The following is a 12971-nucleotide window of genomic DNA, read 5'->3' as shown; positions in this document are numbered from 1 at the left end:
GGAACGCCTACCGTCTCAAGCCGGCCCCACTGACATCAGTAATGACGGCAGTGGGAGTGATTTTGGCTCTGATAGAGCCGAAATCACTCCTGGGCTTGCTGCAGCGAGACCCTACCGCAGGGTCTCGTCGCAAGCCCGATGGTCTTGACCATCGCGACCATCTTTTTGGCCGCTCGCATATGCTGTGGGTGGTCACCTACTGCTATGCGAGCGGCCAGGAGGCCGCTCCATTTTCAGGGAGGAAGGCACTGATTCAGACCGAGCGCTCTGGTCAGAGCGTTCGGCTCTGAATCAGGTCCACAATCCCCCCCGCCCCATAACGTTCAGCTTTCATGAGGATAGCCATTGTGAGAGCCACTTCTTTAGAAGAGTACTCATAAGACATTAAATCAGATAGCCAGTATCAAACTTCTTGTGGCATATTACGTAGAGCCAGATTATAAATTGGGCAGATGGGACTACAGCCCCAGACCTCCACATAAAAATAAGCCTAGCTTCATAATGACAAGCTGGCAGGCTGGCCACAAATCATAAGTATTAAAATCGTATTTCTATTTTCCTGAAAAATTGATGCAAAGTTACTTTCACCTATTTATGGAGACATTTGACAGTGTAGTGATGTACACACCTGCACAGCACTGGTCACACTGCCTCTGCGTCTCACAACAGACCCATGACTATTTTCAGGCCCAGACCTAAGTGATCCTTAATCCAGCCCTGATGTTATATTGTTACCGTGGCAGACAGTGAGAAAGAGATACTAGTGCATGGTATCATTAATCCCAATAAGAAAATTACTATATAGATGGGCATATTTTCTGTTAATGCCAGACTAACATTATGCAAAAACTCCCATGTGTAGCTTGGTACTTTTCCTCAGAAGGATCAGCAATTACTAGTACTCAAGTATCTATTGTTATAGCAGAAAAATAATAGGATGTAAAGTGTAGTTTAGGCTTGTGGTAATATAAGTATTGAACAAACACCTGTAAATAATATTGACAAATGTTAAGATATTATTTCACTTCAGTATACTGTAAGAAAATGTGGGAAATATAAGGAATAACATCACTATTTATGGATATGACCTATAACATGCTCTTGCATGTTCTGACTGATCTACGTTTATCGTTACACTTTGTATCAGTTTTCATATTTATTGGTGTCACTAAATAAATGAACAGAAGACTCAAACACCATGCTTATTAGAACAAAAAGAAAGCCTGCAAATTAAAATTGCAGTTTTATTGACAATACTGCCACACACATCCAGCCAGGCCAAGAAATGACAAAGTAAACAGCAACTTCAGACAGAACGCCAAAAAAAAAAAAAAATTAAATCTTTGGCCATTTTACTCATCCAAACCCATCTAAAGTACAGCTAAAAATATGTTCAAAAACAACAAAAAAAAAACAAAAAAAGTAAAAAGTTACTGGAATGATCAGAATATTTTTCTTATAAGGGAATTTTTGTCTTATTTATTTAGGTTTTTTTGTAACAACTTTTTTTCTTTTTTTGTAAAGATCTCTCCATTTGTTCCCTTTGGAGAAGAAACAGCCCTATCTTGCTCCACCCCACCCCACCCAGAAAAGAACAAAATACATCAGGGTTTAAATTGACAGAAATCTACAGGAGCAATTCCAAAAAATAAAAATAAAATAAAACAAAATTACATGTGTAATTTAAAAGCCCCACACCCTGTCAGCCAGATCCCTGGTACAGAAAAAGGACAGCTGTATACCAATATGTACAAAAATATAAAATGTAAATAAAAAATACAAACATAGGACTCCCACGTCCAAGGGTGTTTTAGTTTTCCATTTGAGAATTTTAAAAAGGAAAAAAAAAAAACCTCTGTTGTGGTGAACCTCACCCCCTTTTTCCTCAGGACCGGAGAGGACAGCAAGTGAGTGCAACCCACACAGGCAGTGAAGGGGCAGCCCACTCAGTTTAAGAGGGCCAAGGGCTGCTCTAAAAAGAATGCACCATGGGACACAGTGACTTGCGCCTCAGACGTAGCCATATGTGCGGACGGAGAAAGGGGCCATGGGAGCCTGCGTGAAGGGTGGGACGGATGCATCACTTTAAGTGATCATATTCTGAGCGTGATGAGGGTGAGGAGGCGGTGGAGAAGGATTATATATAGAATTTATATGGAGACAGGGAAACCCCCCCTCTAGTCATCTTCATCTGTTTTCTGCTTCTTTGTTTCAACGTCATCTTCGTCCTAGAATTAGATAATTTCTTAAAGTCATCTTATAAAGTATCAGCAGTGACATTATACATTAACATTGTTAATATTCTAAGATTGCTATCAAATCTGACAATTTTGAAGCCTGGAAATTTCCAGTCAATAAACCCCTGTATTCCATAGATCATGCTTTTTACATTAACCTGTAAAATGATATGAACCAAGTAAAAGCCATCATAGGGATTAAGGCCTATGACCATTGCAAATGTAAGATTCTTTAGTGAACAGTCTTAAATTACATACACTTAATACAATAACATGCATAAAAACAGTTTCTTGACCACTGTATATGCACAAGCAGTTTGGCAGCAGCTAACATATTGAAATGGGCCTTACAGAAATATTTCCACTTCAGAATTAACAGATGGGTCCTCTGGAGCAATGCTAAGTCACAAAGCATAATATAGGCAAGGCAGTAAGCAAAATTGCCAGGTGGGAGTCAGAAATATGATCTGGTTGCGCAGAGCAGAGGACTATAATTTTGCAAATTAGCATCTAACTCAAATGAAAAATGCTTATTGGTTTATTAAAATGATATTACAGCATGCCACTAAGTAGTTAAGGACACAAGAGAAAGCCTAATCCAAGTACCACTCTACTGAACCGTTGCAGTAGTCCATACAATTAATAAAGTACACCCATGCAATCAATATATTGTTATACTGCTTGTGTCACTCACATCGTCGTCTTCTGCTGCTCTTTTCCCAGTGGGTCCATCAGCTTCATCGTCATCATCACCCTCATCCTCATCTCCTAAAAAAGAAAACACTAAATTAGTTGTGATATGTGATTAATGCTTTAGCAATGTAATAAACAAAACAGCTCCAAAACAGAAGATGCAGTTTAATTAAAATTAATACATAGACCCCAGATAATAATTCATGATGTATAACACTGTGCCCAAAATGGAGGGTTCCCCTGATGTCTGCAGTGTCCTGGTGATGCTCTCGGTGGGATTTTTCATCATCAACAACACGCTGCTTAGAGGTGAGCAGAGCAATTAGGGATCACATAAGAGATCAGAGACCTGCTAACCTGGATTCAGTGGAATGCTGGACACCAGATTATCTATGATACTTTAGCAAGTTTTGGGCACTTAAGCAAATTTGAATTTTAGGTTTAATAGTCTTTAAACCTAAACCACTACAAAGATTTAAATAAAGTTAATAAATGTAGGATTTTAATTTTAGACTTGCATCCTTGTCAGGCTTATATCACCCAAGGATGCATCACATTCACTTTGTAATTTGGGTAATGATGACTTAAGGTGTACAATTGTCTAAAACAGAACACAATCTGTCATTAACCATCATTCTTTGACCAGAATTATGCATCAGAAGATATCAGTGCCATGCATCATTGAGGAAAACAATCTGTGGGCTATTAGAAATGCGTCCAAAAGCTCGTAACTGCAGCGCTTTGCAGGCACACTTCGCCCATTTTTCCTCACACCCAAATAGAGGTGCTCAACCACAATTGTCCATGATGTGGAATGCCACACATCACGGATAATGGAATTGCCAAGTGCGTGTTTATCCATCATAACTGCCAATAGTTCCATCAAGGAGAGCCAATTTAGAATACGGATTCGCTCTCCATTTTCTTATATATTAAACATACATAATCCACTAGAAAGGTTTTAGCTACCAGTATATTACCTTCTACTTCATCCTCTTCATCTTCCTCATCAACCTCTTCCTCCTCGTCGCCTTCATTGTCTCCACCATCATCTCCATTCTCTTCATTCTCCTGAAGTGTTACATTTAATATTCAATACAAATTACATGAAACGTTTGTCCTTTTGAAAAAGATTTCAGTTATGGAGGTAATAACTTAAAGTTATAATTGCTGGGATACTCAAATTAATCTGAGCTTGGCATAAGTAGAAAGAGACATTGTTATTATTACTTTTTCAGTAGACTGACCAATTCAATTGGTTCATGTATGCTGCAGCATGTTACTTAATAAGTCTCCAATGATTACAATAGTGTCATCTGAATTCAAACAGCTTCAGTTTTGGGCAGGGAGCAAGTGGCCTCTAATAAGCATTGCTTAAAGCTACCATCTGCGAAAATATCCCCTTCCCGAAGTCAGAGCCCCAGGAGCTGCTACATGCAGGCACTGTCAATAGATCTATGCCGATCTTGTTATACAGAGCCAGTAAAGCACTTATGCTCACCATCTTTAAATGGAAGTAGGGGGTGCTGTGGGGTGTGAATACAGGACCAATCAGAGTCTGCAATTTCTTGATTGGTCTTTTTGCTTGCATCCCAGTTTTTTAGCAGGAGCTGTGAGAAATGGGGAGTCCTAGGAAAAACCGCTGCACAGTGCAGTCCCTGTGATTTAAGCTGGGAATCCACTATACAATTATCTGTCAGATATCTGTCCAATCTGGCTGGTTGGAATGAAAACCTGGTAATGTATGGGAGCAAATGACAGTCGATCATATGGTTTTAAACACTGAAAAAAGGACAAAAAAAATATAGTTCAAATTGGTTAAATTGTGTGTTTAACCAATTTGTCTAAACAACCATTTTTGGCTATTTTCCAGTGTTTGTGAGCAAATGGACGATTGTCATTTGCTCCCATACATTACCAGGTTTTCATTCCAACCAGCCAGATTGGACAGATATGACAGAAAATTGTATAGTGATGCCCAGCTTAAAGGTGCCCATCCACTAGCCGATTACACTGTATGATTGCACGATTACGACATTGTAATCATGCTAATCGCTCAGTAATCGGCCGCAAATAGTGCACAAATCATGCACCAAATGTCGGAAACGACCAGCAATACGCGCTCCCGCTGGTCGTTTCCGACATCAATCATCGGCCGAAAATGCAGTCCAATCTGCCGATAACGACAGATTGGCCATGTTCGGGGATGAATAATGTGCCTACACTAAACGATCAATCGTTCAGTGTAGGCACTGCACCCCCTAGGAGAACGACGGTACGATTATGATGTCGTAATCGTACAGTCTTTCCCTGATCTGCTAGTGGATGGGCACCTTAAGGATAGGAAGGGATAGTTGGGTAATAAGGGACTACTTAAAGAAAAACAAAAATCTCTTGAAGTACAGCATAAAGAATACCAATTTTCTATGCCGACATTAATTATACTCCAGAGTCATCTATTGGCCTGTGTGGGAACAGATCTTGCAAAAGATCTAACAAACATTTTGAGAACTCAAAGTGTGTAAACAGAGCACTTACTGCATTCCCATTTGCTGGCTTCTCCTTTCCATTTTCTGTTTCTTCTACAACTTCCTTTTCTTTTTCTTTTACTTTCAAGTCCTTCATAAAAATAAATAGGTTAGTTTTGACACATACTTTAACAATAGATTGTGCTGCCAATTTAATTTGAAGTCACCCATAAGTACATGTATTACACACATTTTCTCTACTATAATGACTTTTCGATATAACAAGACCATATGGGTGCATAACATGGGACCTGAACAGTTAATGAACTTATCAGTCTGACCGTTACTTTCATTATCTGGCTATAATTCCCGTGATAGACTCAAGTTATAAACTTGCCAGACTTGTGGAACCTATATGACCCCGACATACAGAAAGGACAGGGCCATCAAATGAGTTACCAACCTGCCTATAGCACTTAGGGCCGTATTCAATTAAGTGCGAAAAGCCATTTTCGGCGAAAAAGTTTCGCCGGTGACGTCATTTCGCCAGGCGAAAACTTATCCCCGCATTAAATTGTGGCGTCTTTTCGCTGATGCGGAAACTCAATGTATTGGCATAGGCGAAAAAGATTTGCCTATGAAACCTGGCGGAAAAAATTGCAGAATTGTGGTTTTGGGGTGCTACGGTGGGGAAACCACCCTGCACCCTTAGGACAGGTCCCCAAAGGTAAACTGCGTCAATAAAAATCTTTAAAAAAAAATATGTAGACTTTGGGGGTGTCTAGGGGTGGGTTTTTTTTATTGCAGGTGCTTGCGGAAGATGCATTTTTCACTGTATTTTTAAAACCACACTTTTACAAATTTTAACCATGCTTGCACCCATTTTCAGGTACCCCAAATTTGCTGGGACTAGTTATCAAAAAAACTGCTAAATGCTATTCTTCAAAACTTGTGCAAAGACGCTAACAGATAATGAGAGCATTTAAATAACCCAAATATCTTCAGCAGGACTATTTGGGGGTATCTATAGTGATCTCCAATGTTAGTGCAACTTTTGGGGGGTGTCAGGCTGATTTCCCCAAAACCGACAGCACTTTTTGCGGGGTCCCGTTTTCACGTCCTTTGGAATTGAATTCCGGAGATAAGTGGTGACACACGCAAAATTTTTCCGCAGGTAAAACCAGCGATGACTGCGAAAAGTCCGGCATGCGAAAAGCTGCCAACTTTTCGCAGCTAATTGGACATGCCCCAAAGTCTTAATATTTAGCAAAAACCCACCCCTCTCTTGTAACTTGTCCTGGCACATTTTGCTGTGATTTCACAATTGTAGCAGGGTGTAATGATCAAGAAGTTTAAGGTACAGTTTTGTTCAGGGGGCGGCAGTTTTCACACCTCACATATTGCATGTAGAATTTTGTGAGTTTAAGCACTCCCATGTGACAGGAGGTGAGTGTTTCCCAATGCAATCACAGCCTCAACTGAAAAACCTTGTTAGAAGAGGAACAACAGCACAAAAGTAGTCTTAAGCTGTGTACACACTGGCCGATATATTTGCCGATCAATTGATTGGCCAATATATCGTGCCCCAGTCAGCCAGTGTGTACAGACGATGTGTCTGAACAACGTCGTTCACAGACATTTCGCATTGGCTGTGCTGCAAAGCCAATGAACGGATATGTCTGCAGACATATCTGTCCATCGGCAAGTGTGCACGGGCGATCAGCCGATCGCCCGTACACAGGGGTGTAGAGAGGGGGGAGGGGAGCCACGAGCGCGTACTACTTACTGGGTCCGGCACAGCTCCCCATCCACAGCAGCCCAGCACACGTGGCTGTGTGCTGGGCTGCACTGGGAGACTGTCCGAGGCTGCTAAAGCAGCAGCCCGAGCAGTCTCCTATGCCAAAGGGAGGAGCGATCACGCTGTGCGGCGGGCTGAGGGGCACACAGCGCCCCCCTCCCTAGCGCCGCAAATGGGTTTTTTATTTCGATGGGGGCCTGGCCACGCCTCCCACGATTAGGCCACACCCTCTACCCGCTCCCCGGCCACAGGGACCAGCTGCAGCATGCAGATGATGGTCGTTCAGTGTATATGAACGACTATCATCTGCAGATATATCTGTCAGGTGTGTACCCACCTTAACTTGCAATTTAAATGGAAACAAAGCAACTTTGTTGAAAGGTTATGCCAAAGGGTCCAAACTCTGTCCTCAAGGCACCCTAACGGTCCAGGTTTTATAGGTAACCATACTTGGTCACAGGTGACTTAGGGTGTATACACACCAGGACGATCTTGGCACGATTTGGCCAAATCGGGCTTATCGTGCAGGGAGTATGCCCGATTTGCACGCTCCTGCAGTCGCATTCGATATCGTGTGATTTACTGTGCAGCACAGTCAATCACGCGATATCGCATGTGAGGCTGTACATATTAATGAAGGATGGAACAGTGATTGTTCCGTCATTCATTAAATCTTTTAAGTGTGTAATGCCAATCATGCGAGTGTACTGGTGTTGCTAGTGATGCAAAACTGAAGTTTCAGATAGTTGCTATTTGTGGGTTCTATTTCCTTATTTAAATAAAACTTGTTACTACTCACAGAGCATAAAGGATATATTACTAAAGTGCAGGTTTACAAAAGTGGAGATGTTGCCCATAGCAACCAGATTCTAACTATAATTTTCTAGTAGGTACTAGATAAGTAGAACCTGATAGGTTGCTATAGGCAACATCTCCACTTTTGTAAATATATTCATAGGAGTCTCAGCCCAGCCTGAAAGGTAAGTGCTACCTACTGTACAGTTCTATTGTTCACCATAATAAGATAGATTGGAATTTAATAAACAAGTCAAACTACTAAAAGATTATAATTAGATACACACAAGGAGCTAGCAATTCCATTTGTACAATTGTAAATACTTGTATTATATCAACTAAACACAAGGCTAGAGAAGTACCAGCTTTACCCAAATAATGGAACAGCTAGTAGACAGGAAGTGTATAAGGTACACAGAAGATTATGTATCAAGCAGTGAAAAGAGTTGAGAAGTGGACCAGTGGAGAAGTTACCCATAGCAAACCAATCAGCTCCTACCTATTTTATAGACTGTACTTGATAAATACAACTTGAAAGCATATTGGTTGCTATGGGCAACTTCTCCACTGGTCCATTTCTCCACTATTTTCAATGCTTGATACATTACCTTATAGGACTGTCTTTTTTGCACAACTGCAAGTCACTGTTTAAGTCACTATAGCTCCACAAGTCCACTGACTACTACTGAACAACACCAAGTCAGTTTTTTTTAAGAAGACCAGAACCCTTCTCCAAGTATCCTGTGTGTTTGGGCTCATATGATGGGAATATATATGGCGCCAAATATTTTTAGATTTATAAGGGGAGTGTCCTGGGAGAGTGAGGACACGAGTCCTAAATTGGCCTCCAGGAAGGTGAACATACTTTTTACTATACATCAAACAAGACTGATGTCACATAGGCTCCCATCAGCCAAAGTCATTATTTTAAGTGCACAATTTTACAGATTATATTGATATAATAGAAGACTTGCCTACAGGAGCAAGTGCACTATTACACGTAATCCCTTTTAGTGTATTCTGTAAATTAATTTCTGTCAGTATGCGGTGTAGTCAATATATAAACACGCTTTAAATTCCCTTTCAAAATCGGTGCCGCTCACGGCGCCCAGCCATTGGCCAGTCCTTGGCCTCTGTCCCCGCCCATGTCCTTATGCTACTTTCCGGAGCGGCTGATTGGTCGCCCCCTCTGTGTGCCGGCCCCCATGAGGCGCACAGGCTCCCGGGATTTGTAGAACACTGACACTGGGCTCGTCTGACTCCCTCATGCAGACACGCCCGGAGCGGGAGGGCGGAGAGACTACGAGTCCCAGGAGACTGCTCACTGCAATTTACGGAGAATGACGCGCTACAGCAGCTCTCACGTTAGAACCGGGGGAGACAATACAGTAATAGCATAAACGGGATGATAGGGGAATAATAATGGACGGAGTGTATACAGCGCGCATGCTGTGCTCCCCTCCCGATTATCCACCTTCCCCTGTGCAGCAGGCACGGTGTTGGGTCCACGCATAGAAATCGCGATTAGTGTTCCCAGGTAGACACTGTGCAATCAGCGCACTTGGTAATTACCCTCCTCCACCTCCTAATTAAAGGCTCTTGTCTTCAAAGTCTAATCCGGTTACCATCTGTCCCCCTCCCCGCACTCCCCTTAGACTCATCGTCTCCCCCGGGACTGCAGCCGGTGGACGTGGTGAACTGTGCACAACACAAACAAGTGGCAGTAGCCCCCTCCCCATCATAACTCATCCGCGCAGCTGGGACCTCAGTAACCCCTGCGCGGCCGTTACACACGGGCTGCCTGCCGGGAAGGGACACTTGGGGAGCATAAGGTCGGGTCAAAGGCATCGTACACCGACCGGCATGATGCTGATCCTGGCTGCGCTCGGGTTACTCGGAGATGTCACGTTCGAGTGTCATCAAGTCTACAGCTCGGCAACGGGTATCCCTGTCATTACACGGAGCTGTACATCTATGGGGCTCATAGCACAGCGCAGTCCTCCACACTCACTAACCCAAGGAAGATGAAAGGGCTCAGTGCCAGGCGCCCAGCCAGCCAGCACACAGCAGGGGACTTGCCCTGGGGCGCATACATAGCACTGACCCGGAGAGGATGCCCACCCCGGACAATGCAATAACACATTCATCACACACGGGAGCAAGTTACCGGGCTTATTGAAATGGGAGCACATAATGCATGGATAGTCTGCCCATTACCAGGGAGACCGACCAAGGGAACACGGAGCCATCCTCATTGGGGAGCGCTGAGACCCTCCTGTCACAATCGGCGCAAACCCTCCGGCATGTATGGAGATAACCCCCTCCCATATCTCCATGTCCCATCCTGAATCTCCGGTAGACTTTATACTGAGAGATGAAAATGCAGGGAGCAGGGGTGAGAGGTCAGCACAATATGCCCCCGGTAATAGGGTTACATCAGCAGCGCGCTCAGTCATAAGCCGAGGTGACAGCACCCGAGAGGCTCCATCTCCCCTGTGTAGCAGCCTCGCTGTGTGAGGAGCGGGCACCACATAGCAGCAGCAGCACATCGCTCCTAGCGCGGGGGATGCCAGCTCTCCCACCCTGCTGTGCGTGGGCACCAGTCGTGAGCACGAAGCTCTTTGCCCCTCTGCCAGCTACACTGATGCTGTCGGCAAACTTTAATAGGGGAGAGATGCAGTCACAGCGCCCGGTGTGTATGCCATTGGTGAGAGCCCGGTCTTACCGAGGGTGTCTGACAGGCTCCGCACTCTAATACCACCCAGCATCACCTTCATCTAATCAGGGTAACACCTAACCCTGTTATGATCAGCGGGTACCGGTTCCATCTGCTCTGCCCTTACCAATGCCCCCCACACAGTACAGTGCCCATGGCTTTCAACCCAAACTTCTTGTCCGTGACCAGCAGCCTCTGACAACTGGGACAAAGTATCAATAAGTGAGAGATCAGGTGCAACATAGTTACACTGTAACAAAGGGCACTGCCAGGCTCTCCATACATACACACACCACTACTACTACTCCACAAAGATGTGTCGTTACCTTAGTTGTCTTCTCCACACTGGCGTCCACTGCTGTGTCTGACATGGTTACTGTATAATAAAATATAATCTAATCTATACAGATCTTAAAAAAATAAATAAAAAATTGGGTCTCCAGCAGGTAGATCCGGGGAAACGGCGGAGCGGGTGCGGGAACAATGCAAAGATGGCTTTTTTTTTTTTAATTTTTCTATAGTGACTGCCAGTGACGGACTCACGCGGCGCCAGAGACTTTAATATAGATTAGAGGGAGGAGCAACAAACCGGCTTCTCGCCTGCTGATTGGTGAAGTTCCCCCTAGAAAAGGGGGGCCGACATCCCCGCTGTATGATTGGTCCAAGGTAAAACAATGGGGGAGGGGGGCTTGTTTGCCTGCGCTCTCCCAGCTGCAGTTCCGCTGGCAGCCTGTGCGCCTCCCGGCCGCTCCATAGCGCATGCGCCGTGGTTTAGCATTAGCAGCGCTTAGTTTGGCAATCCCATGCAAATGAACAGGGTTTTTTTTTTCCTTCTTCTCCGGGAGGGGGGAGAGGAGGGGGAGCGGTATGGTAGTGGCGTGTGCAAACCTTAAAAAAAAAAAAAAAAGAAACAGCAAAAGCGCCTAGATTAAGAACAGCCCCTTTACGTTGTGAAACATACCCCTAGGGCATCTACTTGCCCTCTGCGCACAGTGCTATGTACGCGGTGGCGCGCAATGGAGTACCGTTCTAGTACCCTTCGTTCGGGCAGCGTTCTATAGAAAGATATATGTGCTGGGTACGGCGCAGGCGGACACTGACTGAGCATCTCCTGTGTGGGGCGCCAGATGCAGCGCGTTTGGCTCTATAAGCGCGGTTTATAGCGCGATGTGACCGTGCGGTTATTACTAGCAGTCATAGCCCCGGACACTAATTACACACCTTCCCTATTACACCTCTCCCTGATCCCTATACACTACACACATGTATGATAGGGGAGCGCAGCGCCGCTAACGGGCACGCAAGTCATGTATACAAGACACTATAGTATACATTATATATGTACTATCACATAGCTAGGATACACCATTGGCAGCTACTAACTTTCCTTCGCCAAACCTACCGGCCTGCGGCTACTACACGAGGCTACAGGGTCGGTTTTGCGAGGGAAATGCGTCTCTTATCTCTCTCTCCCCCCCCCCCCCCCCCCCCCAATTTAATTAACCTGTAAAGAGCGCGACTTAGTGGAAATTTTCCATTCGGCACTGACCCTCCCCCTGTATTACACCGTCACCTCTCTCTCTCCGGACCGTCCCGCCCTCCTCGGGACCCTTTCACTGCTGCTGCCAGGGTGCAGTACCGGGGACGGCCGCTATTCTGCAACCTGTGAGCTGCTGCTGCTACGGCGACCATAAAACGCAGCCACCAGCCTGACAGACGCAGCATCCACTGTGCTATGTGTGAGAGCAGCACTGTCCGGCGCTGTGTAATGAGGATGAGGCACCAGATAGGGCTTAGTATCCTTATTATTACTGTGGTCACCACACCGCAGGGGTAACTAAATGTACAAGAGCCGACGACGTAGCTTATTTCAGCTGCCATATGTGTATTCTCTATATAATTACATAATGTAATCCCCCACTGTCCTATTACTTACCTCCCAGGTGCCCGCTCCAGGTGTGAGACAATGCTGCCCCTACCGGCTGGAAGGCCAGCTACCCGGCCATCCTTATCGGTCTTATAATGGTTAGGTATCCCGCCTGTCCCTGGTCATTAGCTTTAGCATTCACTAATGTCCTGTAGGGTCATTACATCGTGTGTACTGCAACATGCGGCACATAGTGTAGGCTGCTGCGCCATAAATGGCTGTCGGCAGCAGAATTGGTAATGAAGGCGCACAACCCCTCCCTTTACAGTAACAACCATTACCGCCACACTAACTCACCCCGGGCAAGCATCGTATTACATAAGGCGATATCTTTATA

At 44.7% G+C, this 12971-nt stretch overlaps 1 protein-coding gene across 1 annotated transcript; it reads right to left on the bottom strand.

The window, feature by feature from the left end:
* Window positions 1-1202: 1202 nt before the first annotated feature.
* Window positions 1203-11259, bottom strand: PTMA (prothymosin alpha). The gene is made up of 5 exons (XM_088467490.1): window positions 11034-11259; window positions 5469-5549; window positions 3911-4001; window positions 2932-3005; window positions 1203-2228 (listed from the first exon to the last, which is right to left on the bottom strand). The coding sequence occupies exons 1-5, from the start codon at window positions 11076-11078 to the stop codon at window positions 2178-2180; spliced, it is 342 nt and encodes a 113-aa protein (XP_088323616.1). The 5' UTR covers window positions 11079-11259; the 3' UTR covers window positions 1203-2177.
* Window positions 11260-12971: the final 1712 nt, after the last annotated feature.

Source organism: Taudactylus pleione, unplaced genomic scaffold (genome assembly GCF_031769625.1).
Source record: "Taudactylus pleione unplaced genomic scaffold, aTauple2 ptg000010l, whole genome shotgun sequence".
Lineage (NCBI taxonomy): Eukaryota > Metazoa > Chordata > Amphibia > Anura > Myobatrachidae > Taudactylus > Taudactylus pleione.
Note: the sequence above shows the minus strand (reverse complement) of the source record. Positions and strands in the feature narration are given on the sequence as shown.